The sequence below is a fragment of the Phocoena phocoena genome, chromosome 1 (genome assembly GCF_963924675.1).
Source record: "Phocoena phocoena chromosome 1, mPhoPho1.1, whole genome shotgun sequence".
NCBI lineage: Eukaryota > Metazoa > Chordata > Mammalia > Artiodactyla > Phocoenidae > Phocoena > Phocoena phocoena.
The window spans coordinates 38,729,882-38,752,660 of record NC_089219.1 but is presented as its reverse complement, the minus strand read 5'-3'; the positions used below and the strand labels follow the sequence as shown (position 1 = coordinate 38,752,660).

At 49.1% G+C, this 22,779-nt stretch overlaps 1 protein-coding gene and 1 pseudogene across 1 annotated transcript in view; one reads left to right on the top strand and one right to left on the bottom strand.

Moving 5' to 3' along the window:
• Positions 1–22,779, top strand: part of LOC136126710 (cytochrome P450 4B1-like) — a 121,284-nt gene that overhangs the window by 15,687 nt on the left and 82,818 nt on the right. The window contains 3 exon segments of the mRNA XM_065882110.1: positions 550–650; positions 653–682; positions 1,452–1,516. Of these exon segments, the coding sequence (XP_065738182.1) occupies positions 550–650; positions 653–682; positions 1,452–1,516 (196 nt within the window).
• LOC136138499 (taurochenodeoxycholic 6 alpha-hydroxylase-like) lies at positions 8,340–16,637 on the bottom strand (annotated as a pseudogene).

The following is a 22,779-nucleotide window of genomic DNA, read 5'->3' as shown; positions in this document are numbered from 1 at the left end:
AAACCCTAAGTTGGGGCTCTGTAATAAGGTGTTGCACAGTAGTTATAGTTGGACCACATTTGGGTCTGAGCTTCCTAGTGGCAATATATTCCTATATATAGAAAATTACTCACCCTCCTCTGAGCTTGTCACTGTTCATGCATTTCTTGCTTCATTTGACCAGTGTATACCAGCCCCTGTTCCTCTCCATTCCAGCTCCCCAGGGAAACCAAGCGGAACCTAAAGAACTGTCCCTTGTGGGGTTTCTGTGGGGCCCTGAGAGACACAGGAGTGACGCTGTGTTTGATGGCCAGAAGGACGTACACCCCTAGGGTCCTGTGCTTTCCCTTCCTAGCAGTGCAGGTGAGGGAGGGATAGAGAAAAGTGGAACTAGACCCCTGGGTCTGAGTGGCCACCCTATGTCTAGCCTGGCCTGGACAGTTGGAGCACTCGTGTCCTTCTGACTCTCGGGTGTGTGATGGTGGTGAAGGGAGGAGCTGGGGCTGGGCCCGCCTTCCCGCAGGACCGTGTTTCTCGCAGCCCGGAAAGACGTGGCTGTGTTGCTGGCAGCGGTGATCTGAGGAAGATGACCTACCTGACCATGTGCCTCAGGGAGAGCTTCCGCCTCTACCCCGCTGTGCCCCAGGTGTACCGCCAGCTCAGCAAGCCCGTCGCTTTGTGGATGGTCGCTCTCTACCTGCAGGTGGGACGGGGTGGATTCTGGGTGGAACCGGAGTCCTTGCGGGTGCTCTCTGTACCCTCGCACCAGTGGGGAAGAGCCCAGGCTTTGTGCTTGACCTGCGTCCAAGTCCTAGCTCCATAAGGTAGGGGTAAATCCCTCTACCTCTAAGCCTCTGCTCTCTCTTCTGTAACTGGGGATGAGAAGGGTCCCTGCCTTACTGGGCTGCTCTCAGGAGGAAAGAGACAGCATTCGTCAGGGCTGTCATGTACCACCATGCAGGTTGGGCCCTGCGACTTCAGGAGGCATCATTCACCTCGGGTACGATGCTGTGCAACGTACAACCCGCATAACCGTGCGTGGTGGCTTTGTAAGGAGTGTTTGATGCTGGGTCTGACGCCTAGTGAGCACCACTGAATGGTAGCTGTTCCCGCTGCTAGCATAGTACCATGAACAAGTCCTTCCCTTGAGAGTCAGTTAATGGAAAGCAGGAAGTGTGATAGTCCTTGCCTGTCCTACCGCGAGGTGGGTGCATCAGTCCTTTTTTCCTTTTCCTTTCTACAAATGTCTGTGGCCAGTGTTGTGCTCAGTGAGGGGGCTACAGGAAGTACGTGTGGTGATGATCAGAGGCACTTTGATGCGTTGAGGGTGGTCATGGACGCTCTGTTACTGGCAGTGCTCAGGGAGGGGCTGGTACCCAGTTAGGGGGATGCTAGGGGATTCTGACCCTGTGAGGAGGTGGGCCTGGCTGCCTCATGACCACCTGGTCACCAGGCCTCTGCTCTGCCCACAGGTAGCCTGATTTCTCTGCACATCTATGCCCACCGTAGGAATAGTGCAGTGTGGCTCGACCCCGAGGTACGCCATCCCAGGGCCCAGAGGTCAGATGGGTGGGTGGCTATGGGGTCAGCCGGCCCTAGGACCTGGCAGGTATTTAAGCAAGACCTGTCCCCTCAGTTCTTTGACCCCCTGCCCTTTACCCCAGAGAATGTGGTTGGATTTTTGCCTTCATTCTGTTCTCTGCTGGGCCCAGGTAAGGAGAGCCTAACATCCCTGGTCCTCTGGACCAGGGGGGTGAGGATGGAGGATGTCGTTGGGGAGGCATCCTTTGGGGGAACTCTGGGATGAGGGGGACCATGCTGGGTGTGCGGTGACCCTGATGCAGGGGAAGTCCCAGGGACCTTCCTCCTACCATTAGCATAGTCTTGTCCTTGGCAGGTGGGTGGGTGAGTCGTTCCAAGAGAGACCCCCTAAGCCACAGCGCACAGTGTGAACCTACCTGGTCTGGGACCCTCACCATACTCCCAGGATCTGTTTCTTAAGCCCAGGTCAATCAATCAATCAGCCAGTTGTTCATCCAAGAAGAGCTGCTGATTTCTGTTGGTCACTTAGATCACTGGTTTTCATCACTCTGGACACCCTGTAGCCTGATGTCATTTTGTGCTGCTCATCGCAGGAACTGCCTTGCACAGCAGTTTGCCATGAACAAGATGAATGTGGTCACAGCCCTCTGCTTGCTCTGTTTTGAGTTTTCCCTGGACCCCTCAAGGCCACCCATCCTGATGCCCTGCTCTCCAAGAATGGCATCCACCTCCACCTGAAGCCGCTGGGGCCCGGCTCTGGGAAGTAGATCTGCTGAGAGTAGGGCCCCAGCCAGCGCAGGCTGTGACCTCTCCCTGGGTGCTGCCATCTCCAAGCTGGGTTGTAGAGTAGCTGTGTTCCCTTGTCTTCTGCAGGCTTGTGGATTAGAGGGGAATAGGCACCTGCGTGGACTGTCACCTCGAGGGCAGCGCCATGTAAACATGTGTGTCTATAAATGCTTACTCTGCATGTGTTCCAGAGCTCACTCATTCATTCAACAAACATGGTGAACACTTACGTGCCTCTAGACTCTCCATTCATGTCCCGTAATTGTCCATCTTTCTAAAGTTTACTCAGCGTTTGCTGCAGAAGCTGTGCCTTGGGATTGGCGGTTATGAGCAGGCACTCACTCACTTCACGTGATAGATGGATGGCTTTCGGGGCCTGCCCCTTCACTGAGATCTGTGTCTTTGTTTAACTTTGTGTGTATGTTTTTGGAATATAACAGACATAAGGAAAAATTGCTTAAACCCAAAATACACAAGACAATGAATTTTTAAAGAAAGCTCCCTGGTAACCACTGCTGAGGTCAAGGAATATGGACGATGGGTGTCTCTTCTGCCCCTCCTGAGGCAGGTCTGTGCGGCACTCCTGCCATCCTCAGTGTCTGTGTCAGAGTCACCTGCTGCACTGGGCATGCGGGGTTTTGCTGGGGAAGGTAGCAGAGTGGCCTCAGAGTGTGGCTTCCGGGAAAAGATGGCACCCGAATCAGGCCTTGAGGCAGGGTGAGGTATGAAGGTGCAAAGGAGGACTTTTGGAGAGGGACTCAGGCTGGGGCCACATTGGGAATTAGCACTCCTGCCCTAGTAGCCCCTGCCGCAGCTGCCTGATGGCTGGGGGCACATACACCTCTAGGGATCAAGTCTAAGGCCATTAGTGTGCTCCAATCCAGGAACTAGACAGGCGTGGAAGGGAGGGCACTGTGCACTGGGGGGAGGGGCAAGAGAGGGGACCTCTGGCCCTGGGACTTGGGGATGTCTTTATGCTGCCCTGGGGGTTGACCATCTGGAGACACATCCTTCCTGCTATTGATGCTTGCCCTCTGGGGAGAAGCTCACAGCCTTGGAAGTTTGGCCATGGGCCACATGTTCACTCCTGCAAAGCCCTGTCAAGACTCAGACCTCCTTGCTCACCTGAGGCTGGATGCTGAGGCCTCAGCCAGAGTGTCCCCCATGCCACTTTCCCCTCTGTCCTGGCCCTGGATAGACCTTTCTCTGCACAAGTGAAGAAATGGTTTCAGCAGGTATCATCAGGGAGCAGAGCCCAGTGTCCCAACCATGTCTGGCCCACGGGTGGCTCTCGAGTCTAAGATGTGTCTCCTTCCCTGATCTCTGGGTCCTCAGGAGGCCAGTGAGGCAGGACTGAGGTGGATGTTATCCCACTTAAATATTAAAGGAAGGAACCTGCCAAGATGCTCATCACAGAGGAGCTTGAGCGGAGGCCTTCTGACTCTGGCCTCTTTTGACTAAGACTCCATGGGTAGAATTGCCTTTCTCTCTGAGGACACGTGTCTGTGGGAGCTCTGGAGCCAGAGGGAAGGAGGAGGCTCCATGTGAGAGGGGAGCTGGGAGCAGGGGGCACCAAAGATGAATTCCACGTAATCCTACCCACTTGCAAAACAAACCCTGCTGCCTCCTGGGATCCAGAGACCGTGTGCATGTGTGTGAGCCGAGCGTGGAGTGTACGAGGGGCACATATAGGTGAGGCTGCACAGGCGTGACTGTCTATGTACGTGTCCTGGGGGGCGTGCATAGGAGTGTGGACACAGCTGGGGTTTTTCCCACTGTGTGGAGCGAGCAGGGTCTCTTCTTAGTCACTCTCTTTAGCTCCTGTAAAATCCTGTGATTAGAGCTCACGTCCATGGCTGGCACCCAGAAGACAAAGTTCCCATCGTCCCATGCGCTGAGAGTGACCAGCCCGAGTCCTTCTGCACCACCTAACGCCAGGGGACCTGCCAAGCTTCCCGTCCAGGACGTTCCCGGCTAACTCTCCTGCCCCACCCCCGGTCAGGCACAGAGAGTCCTCCTGGCCCCATGTTGGAGCAGAGTGAACTAGCCCTGTGACCTAGGAACGGGGAGGGGACTGGGCCGAAGGTTCCAGCTGCAGGCAGCGGCTGGGGGGAGACGGCCCCTTCAGGAGGCACATGGCGACATCACAGCAGAGCACAGGCTGCAGGGGGGTCTCCTCTGGCATCCGGGGCCCTGGGTTAGGAAGGGCAGGGGTGGGACGGGAGGAGGACCTGTGTGCAGAAGCAGCAAGAGAGCAGGGCTGGTGCAGAGAGGCTGCTGGAGGAGTGCGAGGGGCCTGGCGCTGGTCAGGGTCAGGAGGACCAGCCCCCCTGAGGTCTCCAGGAGTGCCAGGGTTGAAGAAGCCCGTCCTTGCTCAGGGGCTGGGCAGACACGCTGGGGACTGCAAGGGGCTGTCCTGTGGGGGAGGTGCACCGGCTGGTCCTCTGCTTCGGGTCTGACATCCTCTCCCAGCAGCCAAGCCTCGTGCCCAGCTGGTCCTCCCAGAGCCTCCTGCACAGCCGCCCGCTTGGGCCTCTGAGGAGCCTCCAGGCCCTGCGTGTGAGGAAGGGCTGCCGGGAGCTGGTGACATGGCCAGCGCTTCTCAAATCTGGGCTGGGCTCTTCTCAAATCTCATTTGGGGTGAAGGATTGGTTCCTGAGGTCCTCGCGCTGAGCCAAGTCTGTAAGGCTTCTTTGCTCAGGGCAGGATGGGCTCTGGCTGGGCCCCTCTAAGGATGTAGCGAGGAAGCTACCACACAACAGCAGGGAGGCTTCTTCCCTGGCAGGTGCCCAGGGTGAGTTTCTTCCCTCTGAGCCTTTGGAGACGAGCCCTTTCTCCTGACTCAGCTGCCATGGGAGTCTCAGGTGACAGGCGGGTTGTGGGGCGTGAGGGACCCCAGAGTGTGAGGCTGCAGGGGTGCTGGGACACGCTTGTCCTGCTGGGGTTCTGGGCCCACAGACCAGGGGTCATGTCCCCTCCTCGTCTCCTCTGCCTTCCCTCCTCTTCTCTCCCTCTTTCATTCCATCCAGCTCCTTGCAAGGGAAGACACACACGCTCCATATGACACTGTGAATTTATCCAGGGAGTGGGAAAGAGGGGAAGCCAGGTGAGTGACAAATGAGCAGACCCGGAACACACGGGAGTGATCGGGAGCCCAAGGCGATGGTAGTCACGCAGGACTTAGCAGCTACAGTAACGGCTACCCAGGGTGTCCGTGTCCTAATACCCAGGTCGACAGTCAGAGACACAGGTGGGTCAGAGACAGATGGAGAGATAAGCAGATAGGGAGCCTGGAAAATGTGAAAGGAGGAGGGCAAAACATCTGATGGGCAGGAGGCAGGAGATGAGGTAGGCCGGCAGGTGGGCAGATAGAAGCAGGAAGTGGGCACAGAGGCAAGGACGGGAGAGAATGACAGCGAGACAGGATGGCAGGCAGGGGCCCTCAGAGCTCGTCCTTGTCTCCAACAAGCATTACAGGAGCTTCCTGAGCTGCAAGTGGATCCCATTCTTGGGCTTCAGCACAACTCTTGGAATGGGAACAGGGACCCTGGAGGGATCCGGTGCCAGCTCAAAGCGAAGCAAGGTCAGGGCCACGGCCACCTTCATCTCATTCATGGCAAACTGCTTCCCGATGCAGTTCCTGGGTCAGGGAGGGAAAAGGAAGTGAGCAGAGGCTTCTAACCCCTGTCGGGCACAGGGCATTCAGGGCTCTCCTCCACGTGGCCCAGCCCCAATCCCTTCCTTACAGGTCACACTGAATGTGCCGCCCAAGCCTCGGTCCACCCTCTCCCCCTGACCTTCACAAAGGCCACCTCTCTCCAGGACTAGCTCCTAACTCCTACTTCTGCTCTCAGCAGTCGCAAGTCCTGTTGGGGAGCGTCGGTGCTCTAAGCCACAGGGTCAAGTCACGTGAATCAGTAAATGTGAATTAGTACTTTGTTCACTCGTCCACAGGCAGCTTCTGGTTTTAGGCCAGGCCAGGGCACTGTAGGGGCGTGTGTGCAACTCCCGAGCCCTCACCACCCATGGCAGACATGCAGGGGCCCCAGTCCCCAGACAGGACAGGACAGAGTTGTGTCAGGAAGTCAGGATGGCAACCGGGAGGCTTCTTGGAGGGGCCATGGGTTAGCACCCCTCGACCTGCTGGACCACTTGCTTCCAGTTAATGCTCCGGCCTCCTGTCTCCCCGCAGCCCCTCAGTCAACCCCCCCCGCCGGAGCCTTCCCATTCTACTCCAGCAAGGCCCCTCCTCCCATCCCGTGGGCTCCTCACTGGCCTTTCCAGTCTCCTTGCCTCCCCTCCCTCTACTGCAGCCACGGCGGCTCGGGGCCTGCTGCGCCCTCCATCACAGGGAGGACACGTCGCGCGGCCTCAGCTGGCGTCACAGCGCTCTCTGGGCTGCTCCTCACTCACCTTGCACCTGTCCAGCCCCTCTTCCTCGCTCCGCTGCTGTTGAGGTCCCCTCTCCCCGCCTCTGCTGGCTACACGCTCAAGACTCAGTCTAGTGACCGCCTGGCCTCCCGCCTCTGCCGCCTGCGCCTCTTTCTCCCACATCCCCAAGCAGCTTTAGCGTTCACTCAAGAACACATCACCGTCCCGTGACCAGACAGTGCCAGAAACATGGAACAGTCCACAATCTGCTCAGTGAATGAATGAACGAGTGAAAGAGTGGATGAGTGCACGATGTCTGTCTTGTACGGCAAACGTACTGACCACTACACTATGGAAACGTCGCATGTCTGTCTTGAATAGCGGTAGTGGTTTCTTGACTGTGAACTCTTGGAAGCAGGGAAAGTGCCTTACGTTTCTGGGTTCCCATCTCCTAATACATGACTTGGCACACAGAGGCAGGCTTAATAAATAGCTTTCTATTTGAACAAAGTTAATTGAATTGAAAAAAAAATTGGAATAAAATTAAATGTTTATTCTGACCTAGGAATTGAGCTGCTAGGTACCTGCTGTCCTCTAGTGGCAGCGACATGATGTGCAGCCAGTGTCTACAGCGGAGAAGGACCCTGGCAGAAACCAAATCCCAGAGCCAATTCTGGAAGCATGTTTGCTTCAAGCCTGTTCTGTGAAGGTTGATTCACCAACTGAAAATTTCACAGAATTATAGATTCAGAAAAACTTGTTTTACTAAGTCGTTACTAAGTTATGGAAGTTACTATTTCAGCAGGGGACCTATACTGTTGAAGATTTTCACAGGAGTCATTTTGGAGTGAATCATCCAGCTTAACAGCTCTTTCAAGTGTCCTTTATATTTTACATGCCACAAACTTCTCGAATGCATGTGTCAATTACAAAATAGTGAGTTTTCTTTCAAAAGCACTTGATTGCCTTTAATTTTATGCCTTTTTGCCAGTGTTAGACTCTGTAGATTCTTGGACTATGGTATATAATCCCCGCTATATATAAAGAATTATGGCAACTAGAAAAGGTGTCTTGTTTATATTAATAAGCAGTCATGACTTTGTTGGCTTCAACTGCAGAGATAGAGAATACACACTGCTGTGTAACTTTCTTCAAACAGCAGAAACTGTAACTGATCACATACATGGCTTGAAACCTCAGGACAAGGAATGCAGCTGGAAATCCAAACCCATGCAAACACGACTGCTGATACAGTGAGAGGTGGATTGGTAAATTAAGTAAAAAAGACAGTGGACTGGACTAGAAATGTGCCAAGAGAGAAAACCACCTTCTAAGATGACTGATACTTGGGAAAAGCAAACATCTGAAGTTTAAGTTTCATGGAAAATTCTAATGCTGAAAAGTCACACACCTAAAATGAGGAAAACCCTGGAATACTTTGGAGAGGCCACGGCCATGGAAATGTGGCTAGCCGTTGCAGAAGTCAGGAGGTCAAGATCTCTGTGGCGTGCCCTGAAGGCTTTCTTGTACATGGGGACACCCGGTGCCTTCTCAACACACCAACATACAGGGACATAACTGCACACACCACATATGAATGTACACAGTCACACACATCAGGTAGCACCCAGTGACACCTGGCTGCCCAGGTACAGAAGGCCTCACCTGGATCCTCCTGAGAATGGCAGGAAAGCATGGCTGTGTCGATCAGAACCCGGTGCAAACCGGGATGGGTCAAACACCTGCAGAGAGAGCACCGGGGCCAGGGCAGTTGGGGTCAAGCTCCTTGCACCAATCCACCAGGGGACAAGAATTCCCGAGGGGTAGCAGGGAAGGTGCCGGTCTGGAGGGAGCATCCCATCCCCTCCTCCCATGGCCATCATACCTCTGGTTTCGGCCACACCTTCGGGCTGTGGTGAAACCCATAAAAGGAGAGGGAGAGTGGGATACCTTGGGGCAGGGAGGAGAGAGAGAAGATTGATGGTACCCATGGCAACAGGGGCAATGTGCACAAAAGGCCCAGGAGCCACCATGAGAGCTACCCTCCCTCCATCACTCTGAATGAAATGGTGTTCTTGCAAGACAGGTGGGCTGGAGGTGACAAAGCACATGAGCACAGATTAGGAGCAGGTAACCATGGCCAGGACTGAGAAGGAAGAGAATTGGAGGCTTAGTATGAGGATCGCCTCACATGAAAACTCACAGTTATCAGGCGCCATCATGAGTCCTCGGGGCTGTGCATTAACTCATCTAATCCTCACAGCAGCCCTCAAGGAAGGCACTCCTATCCCCATGTGTAGATGACTCACCTGAGCTTCTGAGAGATTAAGGGACGTGACCATAATCCCACAGCTAGGAGGTGGCAGGGCTGGGATTCAGACCCACTGGGAGGTGAGCCAATGGGTGGCCTCCAACCATGGCAGGGCTCTCAGACCTGATCATCAGCTGCTCTCTGCCATCCACCTGAGGGCTCCTCAGAGACTGGACCAACTGACCCATGACAATGGACTCCCTGAGCTCGCTCCTTTACTTAGACCCCACATGGAAAGAACCACATGTCCACCTGTTTCTGTCTGCTTCTCTCTTAAGCCTTCATGTCTCAAGGAATTAGAATTTTAGCCCTCCATTATAACCACATTCAGGAACTGACATTTGCTTATTGAACTTTTGTTGGTTCAATTTCTGTGTCCAGCATTTTTCAAAAGTCGTCCAAACCACAGAGTAAATATTAATTATCTTGAGGCGGAGATAATAGTCATGTCATCCTGGAACTTGGCAAGCCCATGTGGATTTCTGATCTTCTATGTGGTTTTGCAGAGTGCTTAGTTTAGTGGGTGTGGGTGAAGCTCATACTTGCAGGTAAGGAGGGTCCAACAGGGAAGGTGATGGGCTTGCTCAGATCTCTGAAAATGAGTGGCACTGGTGGATAGAGTCACAGTGCCTCCTTGATGCATATGGTGATGTAGGGCATCTGATCCAGGTGGTCCCTGAAGGGAAGCCCATCTGAGGGCAAGTGGGGCCGGACAACCAGGGGTTCTCCACTGGCTGAAGGGGCAAGGTTCTCCCATCTGTTGGGCACTCACCAGGTGATGGATGCGCCATCCCCCAGGAGGCTCTGGATCTCTTCCCAGCACCTCTGCTGATGCTCAGGGTGGGAGGTCAGAGCATAGAAGGTCCAGGAGATGCCACTGGCTGTGGTGTCGTGACCCTCAAACATGAACGTATCCACTTCGGCACGGAGCTCCCTGTCAGACAAGCTGCTCCCATTCTCCATCTGTGGAGGCAGGGAGAGTGCAGGGTCTGCCCTTCCTCTGTGCTTCTGGGCAAAGCCTCAGGCCTCTCCTGCCCACACTCACTCTGGCGAAGAGGAGGATGTCCAGGAAATCCAGGTGCCTCTTGCTCCTCACCTTCTCCAGCTCTCGCTCCTTCTGCAGGTGAGCCTTCCTCAGCTGGATCACTCCATCTGTCCCAGAACAGTGGTTCCCAGGCAGAGCTGCGGGCTCTGGGGAAACACATGCAGCACCCACCGTAGCCCTATCTGCCCCTCAGGCCCAATCTGGGTACCAGGTGGATGAGGACGAGGGTGGGAATGGGCGCACATGTCAGGGCAGAGAGCTCCAGCATCGTCGGATCCAGGTCGGGAATCCCCTCAATAGCACAGCCCACAGAGGCTCTGCCTGAATGATGCTGGGAGGGGGTCTCATTCCACCGTCAGCAATGTGGTGACACATGTATCTCCTTGCACCTCACCTGACACCCTGACGTCTCGGTTCCCAGCCCCTGCACCAGGGAAGTACCCAGTGTGGGTGTGTGCCTGCCCCTGAAGAGGAAGCAGGAGTCTGGGCTGTGCCTGCGGGGTCAAGGCCAGGGGAGGAGCCGCCCAGAAGGAGGAGCAGAACCTGTGTGTTGATGGGCCAGCTGGCAGGCGCGGTGGCTCCAGCGGCCTTCAGGAGTCAGCCTGTAGATGATTTCGTTCTGGTGGGGGAGATTCCTCACTTGGGAAAAAATCAGATTTTTGAGATTCCCTGATGGCCTGGATGTTGGACTGGATGTTCCTGAAGGGAGAGGATGCAGAGGAGACTGGAGTGGAGGGAGCCTCTGACCTGGAGACGGAGTGGGGCTCCGGGTGGGGATTCCTCAGTCAGTGGGGACAGGCAGCACTGAGGCTTTGTCATTTCTGCCTCACAGCCCAGGAGACCCTCTGTCCTTTACAAGTGGCCTGAGTGGCCAGGCCTCTCCATTTGCCAGGATCAAGGATTTGACCATGGTCCATGTCTCTCTGCAGAATGTTGCTTTTAGAGCTCATAAGCGTCCACGCTGCCCTAACTGCATCTCAGGTAAGTCCTCCCCAGCTGGTGAGAACAAGGACCCTGCCCTGCCGTTGAAGGGTTGTCACTGACCTGTCTGTCTGGATGCTGCTCTGGTGGCCGAAGGCGCACTTCATGATGGTGTCCAGGGTCATCAAGGAGACGTGTCCAAGGACCTCCAGATGTGAGTCTGGGTTGATGAGCCCCTCCCATTTGTCCTGTGGTGGGAGGGGACATTGACCCTGCTCTGCTCCCCCAGAAGGCCTGCGCTGACAAGGCCGGGCTCTCTCTCTGTCTCTCTAAATCTTCGGATGCGACTTCCTCTCTTTCTAAGCAGATGTGTTTTAGCAATTTAAGGCTGTATCACACATGTGTAATGTGACGTCTATTTTCTCAGAATCGTTTATTATATAATTAATCATGTTCTCTCATAATATTCTGAATTAGTTTTGAATTTTAAGAATAGAGTATGATGATGACCACCTTGTGGCAGACCAGAAACCATACTTTTTTATGGGACGGAGGGGAAAACTTAGGGGTTCTGCGATCAGAACTGGACAGACCAGGTTCAACACTAGTAAGCAAATATTTCAAGTAAAGTAAAAGCATAAGGGGCTCTATTGGGGCTCCTAGGAGGGGGCATGATAGACTTCAATTCCTTTCATTCTTCCAGTGTTAGCTGAGATCAGGTGGTACCCAGTCTGGATCAGAGGTGATGCTTGTCAAGACCCAGCTCTGTGCATGTAGACCTGGCCTCATTTCCTCCAGTGAGTGGCTCAATTCCATGCAGAAGCTCTGGGCCCCAGGCCAGAGCCTACCTGAGTGACATCCTGGGATGTCCACTATTCCCCCGAAGGTGTCATTGCCCAGGCCAGCCAGGGGCAGCTTGCCCTGCTGTCAAGGGGAATAACCCTTGATCTAGTCCACTGCGTTGAAGACATGGAGCTGGGAGGAGAGTGGATCCTGAATATACCATGGCCCGCCTTTCCCTTATCGATGACTAAAGTGCGGATCCAAGGTGGTGCCTGGGTCCCATCCGTTCTTGGAGAGCCCTGTCTCCTAGTCAGTTCTGAATGCATCGTTCTGAGGGCTGTGTCTGATGGACGTCTGAGGGACACAAGTGTCTGAGAGTGGACTTTGTCAGCTGTGCTGGATGAGAGTGGGTCCAGGTGACGAGGGATAGACTCACCAGCATCACTCGGACAGAGTCGGCCATGAGACCCACGTAGGGCTTCAGGATGTCGTAGTGGAAGGCTGGGGTCAGCATCCGCCAGTGCTGGAACCACGTCTGCCCCTCCAACACGAGCAAACCATTCCCTGGGCCACAGATGGGTGTGTGTGTGGGTCGGGGAGCCTGGATCAGAGGGACGACTGGGCACAACTTGGGAGGAACCAACGGTGTCACGAGAGAGCACACCATGGGCAAAGGTAGGAAAGGCCAGTACAGTTCAGGAATGTGAATTTCAAAAATGGCTGGTCCGTAGGATGTGATTATGACAGCTGTGAGACAAAGGTTGAAGAAGAGTGGGGGGGGCAGGTGATAGAAGGAATTAGTTAATAGTCAGGCTGAGAATATCGCAGAGGACTGAGAAGTGATGAAGAAGAGGCTGAGCTTCAGGAGGGCTCTCAGCACCATTACAAAGGGTGAGAGTTTCACTGGAAGGAGAGAAATGAGGCTTGACTGAGAGATGAGGTGGTGACAGGGTACCTGGTACCCGTTGTTCTCCATTAACCAAAGAGGTAGCTCTTGGTAAACCTAACTGGTGGGTGGACTGCAGTTGTATTTAAATGTACTTACCAATCCAGGGGATCAGCATTCTGTAGGAATCGTGAGACTTTGGGTCTGAAAGGGAAGGAAGGGAAGTGGAGGGCACCGAACAAGGCAGGCAGCCCCCAGAGCAGCTGTGGCACCTTCCATTCCTGATGCTGGTCAGCCGGCAGTCTGTCTCAAGCCACCTCCCTCTTGCCTCCCATCCCTGACTCTCTCTGTCCTCATGGTCACTGTGGGCCCAGGAAGGCAGACTCAGTGTCCCAGCAGCAGAACACCCACAGGACTAAGACGGTGAATCGGCAAGAAAGATAGGCTCTGCTCAGCGCCACAGAGTAAGAAAGGAGCCTGTGGTTTTCCTACAGTTTGTGGTGGTTTGGCCATTTCATGACCCAGGACAGGCAACAGTGAGAGGTGCCAAACCTACATCAGTGTGGACAGGGAATTGTCTTCCAGACCTGGGATCATCTCAGTTGGGTTAAAACAAGAAAGAAAGTAAGACAGAAAAGAGAAGCCAGCCCCACCCAGGTGTTTAAGCATTCCCTGTAAGTGAGTAATGTTGGCCTTAGTCTGGCTTGTGGGCTGCAAGGATGGCTGGTAGGGAGCCAGGTATTGATGGCTGAAGTGCCAATTTCTTCTGGAATTTCACAGATCCAGGGTCATGTACCCCAGAGGGAAGATTTTCTCCTGCTGGGATGTGGGTTTCCCTCTCACCTGATCTCCCCAGGACCACCTTTTGTAGTCAGGGTCATAGATCAACACCAGGGCTTTCGTCCCCCACAGCCAGCGAGCACAGGCGCTTGGGTATTTCTCTACCCACTTCAGTAGGGGTTGCAGCTCGGTCTCCTCTTGGAACTGTCCCCAAGGGAAAGATAAATCAATAAAACCCTTCTCTGAGTTCCAGTGCTGGAGTGGGGGTGAAGGGCAGGATGGGTACAGGGAGATCGTTCTGGATCGATCAGCAGAATTAGGAGTTTGGAACTATTTCTTCTGACCTGGGCTCTGCCCCAGACCTGCTGGCTGTCCACCTTTGTCCTAAGACCACATTCTGTCCCCTTGTCGGGTAGATTTATGGGCCACCACTACAAACTGCCTACAGAAACTTACATCAGGCGTTTACCCCCAGCCGTAGAAAACTATGGGAAGTGATTCGTACAACATTTGCATGAGCAGTTTATGATAATTCGTGTCACTTGGTAAGCAGTTTTGTTGTATAATTTTGTTTATTTAGGGAATAAGATAGATTATATGTTTAAAATTAAATGCATACATTCATTTCATTTTGTCATACTTATTTTATATTTTCAATAGTATCTCAGCATGCATATAAATGTTAATTTGAAAGAGTTTTTGGGATGTATATGGCTAAGTGAAAAAAATTAAATGCTAAAATATGTGTGTATCATATTATTTCACATATTGAGTGTGTACACAGATTCTGGATGTATACATGGAAATGGTATTGAACAAAGGTTTTGATATGTGGATTATTTTATCCCATTTTCACTTACCAGTGTCCAGAAACTTGTGTGCACTTCCCACCGCCTAGAGGAGTCTCTTGAAACTCCTCAGTGTGGACCACAAAGGCCCTTGCTTTCTGGCTTTACCCTCTCCATTCCTGCCTCCTGCTGGGCTGGTGAAGATGCTGCTGCCTGTGCGCCTTGCACTGGCCCCACCTGCTCACACTTCTAAGCCTCTGCCTAGGTTCTTTCCTCTACCTAGTGTGCCCCTCTCTTTGCCACAGAGCAACTGCCTCTCCTTAACCTTGCAGATTCAGCTTCATTTTATCACCTCTGGATTTCTCGTCAACATTTGGTCCTAGGCATGTTCCATGCAGTCACCTCGTCTTTAATTCAATGGCTTCTGTGTAACTCAAAGCATCCCCCTGCCACTTTAGTATCTAATCTCTGTCTGCATCCTTCTACCATCAGGACTCACCAGCTCTGAGGCAACTTGCCTACTGTGGGATGGGTTCCTTCACTGAGCATGTATTTACTGAGCATCTACTATGTGCCAGGCACTGGTTTAAGGCACTGAATTAGGATGTGGCTGTAGATGCTTGTCTGTTTGGAGCCTCCAGGAGGAGACAGCGAGATTGAGGACATGACAACCCTAGGGGCTCATGAATATGTGATGGAGGGAAGACCAAGCCTCTGGGGAAGCTTTTGGGAAGGGGCCCTAACTCGGACCTGGACGTTAGAAAGCTCTTTTTCATGCATGTATTCATTCGTTCAGTCATCATTTACCCAGATATTCTCAGGTTACAAAGATGAACCAGAGGCAGGCTCTCCCAGAAGGAGCTCACAACTATGACACTGCAGACAAAACTAGCTGAAACCGGTTAGCACTGCCTTAAGAGAAGGACAGGCAAGGGAAAAAGGGTTGTCCCCTCCGCTCCTGGAGACCCAAAAAGACATCTTGGAGGAGGTGGCTTGGGGTTGGGCCATTGTAGACAGACATATGAGGGACAAGATCATTCCAGGTAGAGGGCACATGGGAGCAGAGTCCCAGAGGCCAGAATGCCCAGGCAGGCGGGGAGGATGCTGAGTAACCTGGGGTGCAGGAGATTAGGAAGGAGAGGGGAGAGAGGTACTGGGCCAGCCCACGTGGGGCTCGGGCTGTTTCCGGTTACCGTCTTTGGCTCCACTCTACTCTAATCACGCTGCAGAGAAAGGGAGGCCTCAGCTCTCTGCAACCCCTGATTTTCTCCCAGCATTTGCTCAGTCCACAAACCCTTGATGAGCCCCTCTCCACGTGGCCCCTGACTTTGCTCTGAGCCCCCCGCCGACCAGGCTAGTGCTGCCAGTGCTGGGTGGGTAGGCGCTGCCCCTCCCCAGCCTGCAAGCCGCTCCTTCCCTCCTTCCTGTCCCTCCACACATTGGACTGGCAGCCCTCTGTGCAGGCTCTGTGCAGGGTGCTGGGGGTGAGGGGGATTTCACGCTCGGTTCCGAGAGCACATAGTCCAGTGAGGGAGGACACCAGGCGGGTGACCTCACCCTGTGGATGGTGCAACTCAAATGTCAGTTCTCCTTACCTGGCACCATCCTGGAAAACTTGCTCATGTGTGCCAGCAACTTGTCAGGGTTTAAGCACTGAAATCAGGAGACTGGAAAATTCCTCAGTCTTAAAATGAGCCAGTTTGTCCCTACAGCTGACGTAACCCCCCACCCAGCAGGTGGGTCTCTTTTCCTGTCACCTGACATCTTCCTAGATTCCTGTCTGTCATCTCCATGGACAGTGAGCCCACAGGGCAGCATCCATCAGACTGATGTCTGTGCTCCCAGGCAAGCTCAGGGCCAGGCAGAGAGGATGCGATTGAGGGATGGGGCAGGGAAGCATCTAGAAGCCTGTTCTATGAGAACAGCTGAAGCTGCTCAGCCTGGAGACGGGGGAGACTCAGGAAGGAACAGCCACTGTCCTCAAAGTGCAGGGCTGCCAGGACAGCCTGCAGGTCTCCCTAAGGAGGAGTGTCTGACAGACCCGAGGACAGCAGCACGGGGTCCTGGGAGGGAGGGAGCTCCCCGGACTGGGATGAGGAGCCAGGACCTGAGAGGTAAGCTGGGTCCTTTTGTGAGGTCACGTGCTCGCCCCACAGCAAGGCTTCGTCCCATGGGCGTGCTCACCAGGACCACGGCCTGAGAGCCCCGGCCCTCCCTGCCCTCCCACTTCCCCGTCCCACTCCATCCTACCTCCTGCATGTGCCCATAGAGCCAGTGGGAAGGAGGAGACGGGAACTGCTGGAGGGCCTTGAGCAGCCACTGTCTGCGCAGGTAGAGCTGTGCTGCCTTGAGCAGAAGCAGAACCAGGCCGAGCAGGGAGGCCGCCTGCAGGAGCCCCGAGACACCGCCCAGGGCTCTGGGGGTGCTCAGCGCAGAGACACTCATGGTGCAGCGGCTTCTGGATTGCTGACTGTCCCTGAAGGTGGCTGACCTCCCCTGAGCACCCAGCCTGGTCAGGGAGGCTTGCCCCGCCCACCTGGGGGAGGGTGAAGGTGAGGACAGAGCTCAGACCTGGGCCTCCCGAGTTGTCTTTTGTTTTTTTTTAATTTAAACCAACATCTGTTACAAAATGTAAGTAATATAAAGAGAAGATAATATTTATAAATAGAAGTGGGAGATTGTGTTGTACCAGGATCCTGCAAACTATCACATGCTTACATTTTTAAACACTTTAACCAAATTGAAATAAAACAGGAAAGTAAATGTTTTTTCAAACTTCCTTGAATAACGTATCTCTGTGATATCTTGTTTATCACTGTGATATTGTACAGACCAGAATTTAAGTCTGTCATATCATCCAGCCGTGGACTACCGTGCATGACCACACGAATCATTTTCATTTGTCCAAAATGCAACTGAAAATTCCATCCCACCCTTTGTTTCAACTAACCAGCAGGTTAATGCACACAGAGTGTATGGATGCTTAAATATTTTCTTAAGTTTGCGGTGATATATCTGTGTGAATACCCCTGTCTTCCTTGTTAAGAAATGAGAGAATACAAATTTGAAATGTAGTGAAAGATGGCTACTACTGAAATATGATATATTTTTTAAAAGTTTTGGAATTATGTACTTAATATTTAAAGAAATCTTTATTCAGATGTTCTGCTTTAGTCACCTTTTGAGGCTGATAGACACTTAAAGCAAGATTCCTTTCAGAGTCATTGTTTTCACTCTGTTGTTTATTAGTCATTGAATTAATTTGTATTTTTCTGTTGGATTAGATAAAATAGGTAGCTGAGAATCTTATAATCTTTATATTGTTAGCTATATTACAGGTGCAGCTTCTTTTGATGTATATAAAGTCTTTCCTGAATACAATGTTTTTTCAGAAATTAAAAAAATGCTGAAGAAAAGAGGACAAATTAAATTTTCATGAAAGGCAATCTTAATCAGCAGTGACAGTGTAAGAGAAAGATGATTGCCACTTGGTCATTGTGGAGAGGCACTTAGATTTGGTGTCAGTGCTTCTGTTAACAATGACTAAAGTCTTTCTTGGAGCAAGTGCATGCTCCAACATAACTGTACCTGCCTAGAAAGAGAGGGCTCAGCAGTAGGCACCACTCAGCAAAAACAAACCCAAAACAATTAAGAAAATGGTAATAGTAACATACATATCGATAATTACCTTAAATGTGAATGGATTAAATCCTCCAACCAAAAGATATAGGCTTGTTGAATGGATACGAAAACAAGACCCACATATATGCTTTCTACTGGAGACCCACTTCAGACCTGGGGACACATAGAGACTAAAAGTGCAGTTAAGGAAAAAGATATTCCATGAAAATGGAAATCAAAAGAAAGTTGGAGTAGCAATCCTCATATCAGATAAAGTAGATTTTAAAATAAGGAAATAAGGAATGTTACAAGAAACAAGGAAGGACACTACATAATGATCAAGGGATCAATCCAAGAAGAAGATATAACAATTATAAATATATATGCACCCAACATAGGAGCACCTCAATACATAAGGCAACTGTTAACAGCTATAAAAGAGGAAATTGACAGTTACACAATAATAGTGGGGGGCTTTAACACCTCACTTACACCAATGGACAGATTACCCAAACAGGAAATTAATAAGGAAACACAAGCTTTAAATAACACAATAGACTAGATAGATTTAATTGATATTTATAGGACATTCCATCCATAAACAGTGGATTACACTTCTTCTCAAGTGCACACAGAACGTTCTCCAGGATACATCACATCTTGGGTCACAAATCAAGCTGCAGTAAATTTAAGAAAAGTGAAATCATATCAAGCATCTTTTCTGACCACAATGCTATGAGACTAGAAATCAATTACAGGGAAAAAAATGTAAAAAATATAAACACATGGAGGCTAAACAATACGTTACTAAATAACCAAGAGATCACTGAAGAAATCAAAGAGGAAATCAAAAAATACCTAGAGACAAATGACAGTGAAAACACGACGATTCAAAACCTATGGGATGCAACAAAAGCAGTTCTAAGAGGGAAGTTTATAGCTATACAAGCTTACCTCAAGAAACAAGAGAAATCTCAAATAAACAATCTAACCTTACACCTAAAGCAACTAGAGAAAGAAGAACAAAAAAGCCTAAAGTTAATAGAAGGAAAGAAGTCATAAAGATCAGAGCAGAAATAAATGAAATAGGAATGAAGAAGACAATAGCAAAGATCAATAAAACTAAACTTTGGTTGTTTGAGAAGATAAACAAAATTGATAAACCTTTAGCCAAATTCATCAAGAAAAAAGGGAGAGGATTCAAATCAATAAAGTTAGAAATGAAAGAGGAGAAATTACAACTGACACTGCAGAAACACAAAGAATCATAAGAGACTACTACAAGCAACTATCTGCCAATAAAATGGACAACTTGGAAGAAATGGACAAATTCTTAGAAAGGTACAACCTTCCAAAACTGAACAAGGAAGAAATAGAAAATTCTTAGAAAGGTACAACCTTCCAAAACTGAACAAGGAAGAAAGAAAAAATATAAATAGACCAATCACAAGTAATGAAATTGAAACTATAATTGAAATCTTCCAACAAACAAAAGCCCAGGACCAGATGGCTTCACAGGCCAATTCTGTCAAACAGCTAGAACAGAGCTAACACACCTATCCTTCTCAAACTCTTCCAAGAAATTGCAGAGGGAGGAACACTCTCAAACTCATTCTATGAGGCCACCATTACCCTGATACCAAAACCAGACAAAGATACTACAAAAAAAGAAAATTACAGACCAATATCACTGATGACTATAGATGCAAAAATCCTCAACAAAATACTAGCAAACAGAATCAAACAACACATTAAAAGGATCATACACCATGATCAAGTGGGATTTATCACAGGGATGCAAGGATTCTTCAATACACTCAAATCAAGCAATGTGATACACCATATTAACAAATTAAAGAATCAAAAACATATGGTCATCTCAATAGATACAGAAAAGGCTTTTGACAAAATTCAACACCCATTTATTGCAAAAACTCTCCAGAAAGTGGACATAGAGGGAACCTACCTCAACATAATAAAGGCCATATATGACAAACCCACAGCAAACATCATTCTCAATGGTGAAAAACTGAAAGCATTTCTTTTAAGACCAGGAACAAGACAATGATGTCCACTATTGCCACTATTATTCAACATAGTTTTGGAAGTCCTAGGCACTGCAATCAGAGAATAAAAAGAAATAAAAGGAATCCAAAGTGGAAAAGCAGTAAAACTGTCCCTGTTTGCAGATGACATGATACTATACAAAGAGAATCCTAAAAATGCCACCAGAAAACTCCTAGAGCTCATCAATGAATTTGGTAAAGTTGCAGGATACAAAAGTAATGCACAGAAGTCTCTTGCTTTCCTATACTCTAACAATGAAAAATCAGAAAGAGAAATTAAGGAAACAATCTCATTTACCATTGCAACAAAAAGAATAAAATATCTAGGAATAAACCTACCTAAGGAGGAAAGACCTGTACTCAGAAAACAATAAAACACTGATGAAAGAAATCAAAGATGACACAAACAGATGGAGAGATATACCATGTTCTTGGATTGGAAGAATCAACATTGTGAAAATGACTATACTACCCAAAGCAATCTGCAGTTTCAATGCAATCCCTATCAAAGTACCAGTGGCATTTTTCACAGAATTAGAACAAAAAAATTTTACAATTCGTATGGAAATACAAAAGACCCCGAATAGCCAAAGCAATCTTGAGAAAGAAAAATGGAGCTGGAGGAATCAGGCTCCCTGACTTCAGACTATACTACAAAGCTACAGTAATCAAGACAGTGTGGTACTGGCACAAAAACAGAAATATAGATCAATGGAACAGGATAGAAAGCCCAGAAATAAACCCATGCACATATGGGCACCTTATCTTTGATAAAGGAGGAAAGAATATACAGTGGAGAAAAGACAGCCTCTTCAATAAATGGTGCTGGGAAAACTGGACAGCTACATGTAAAAGAATGAAATTAGAACACTCTCTAACACCATACACAAAAATAAACTCAAAATGGATTAAAGAGCTAAATGTAAGGCCAGACACTATCAAACTCTTAGAGGAAAACAGGTAGAACACTCTATGACATAAATCACAGCAAGATCTTTTTTGACCCACCTCCTAGAGAAATGGAAATAAAAACAAAAATAAACAAATGGCACCTGATGAAACTTACAGGCTTTTGCATAGCAAAGGAAACCATAAACAAGACGAAAAGACAGCCCTCAGAATGGGAGAAAATATTTGCAAAAGAAGCAACTGACAAAGGATTAATCTCCAAAATACACAAATAACTCATGAAGCTCAATATCATAAAAAAACCAACCTAATCCAAAAATAGGCAGAAGACCTAAATAGGCATTTCTCCAAAGAAGGTATACACATGGCCAAGAGGCACATGAAAAGATGCTGAGCATCACTAATTAACAGAGAAATGCAGATTCAAACTTCAATGAGGTATCACCTCACACCGGTCAGAATGGCCATTATCAAAAAAATCTATGAACAACAAATGCTGGAGAGGATGTGGAGAAAAGGGAACCCTCTTGCACTGTTGGTGGGAATGTAAATTGATACAGCCACTATGGAGAACAATATGGAGGTTCCTTAAAAAACTAAAAATAGAACTGCCATACGACCCAGCAATCCTACTACTGGGCATATACCCTGAGAAAACCATAATTCAAAAAGAGACATGTACCCCAATGTTCATTGCAGCAGTATTTACAATAGTCAGGACATGGAAGCAACCTAAGTGTCCATAGACAGATGAATGGATAAGAAGATGTGGCACATATATACAATGGAATATTATTCACCTCTAAAAAGGAATGAAATTGGTTCATTTGTAGAGACGTGGATGGAGTTAGAGTCTGTCATACAGATTGAAGTAAGTCAGAAAGAAAAAACCAAATATCATATATTAATGCATATATGTAGAATCTAGAAAAATGGTACAGATGAACCTATTTGCAAGGCAGGAATAGAGACGCAGACATAGAAGACGGACGTGTGGACATGGTAGGGGAAGGGGGGCTGGGATGAATTGGAACATTAAGATTGACATATACACACTACCATGTGTAAAATAGATAGCTAGTGGGAACCTGCTGTATAGCACAGGGAACTCAGCTCAGTGCTCTTTGATGATCTAGATGGATGGGATGCAGGGGGAGTGGGAGAGAGCGCCAAGAGGGAGGGGATACATGTATACATACAGCTGATTCACTCGTTGTGCAGCAGAAACTAACACAACGCTGTAAAGCAACTATACTCCAATGAAAAAAAATTACAATGATAAATATAAAAAAGTGTAACTATAAGGCCATATTTTATTCTCTATAATATTGTTGACTTTTCTCTCATTAAAATAAATGGTAGTTAATAGATCCTCTGGACTTTGTTTTCTCATCTTGCAAAGATTTCTTTATAATTTTCACATTTCACATACATCAAACAAGAATAAGAAGGTCAATATTTGAGTTGTATATATATCTACCCTAATCAAGGTTAAAATATCTAATGTTGTGAGATGATATACAGTGTTTCTAAACTCAACGAATGAATAAAAACTTACTAGTCAACACTGCATCTTGTGGTATACAGTTTAGACCTTTAATTTATGGTAGGAAATGACTAGTATTTCATTACAAAAAGTGAGATATCTACTATACCTATATAAATTCAAATTTTCCTTTACAAATGTTCTAACTGAGCTGACTTTTGCATTTGAAATATGGTGTTTTCCCCCTAGTCACTGGGCTGGGTTGTCATTAGCATTTCTATCCTTCTTTGACCAGCAAAATAATGATACGTGAAATATTTATCTAGGGTGAAGAGCATTGCTTGTATTAGGGACCTCTGTTTTCCTTGCAAACATCATGTCTGAGGGGCAAATCTATAACCTGGGCTTCACTAACAGCAAGAAGAGCTCAAAGTCTAGCCAAATGGAGTTGATGTTTTCCCCCTGGCTAACTCCTACCCATCCTATAAGAGGCAGCTTAAGTGTC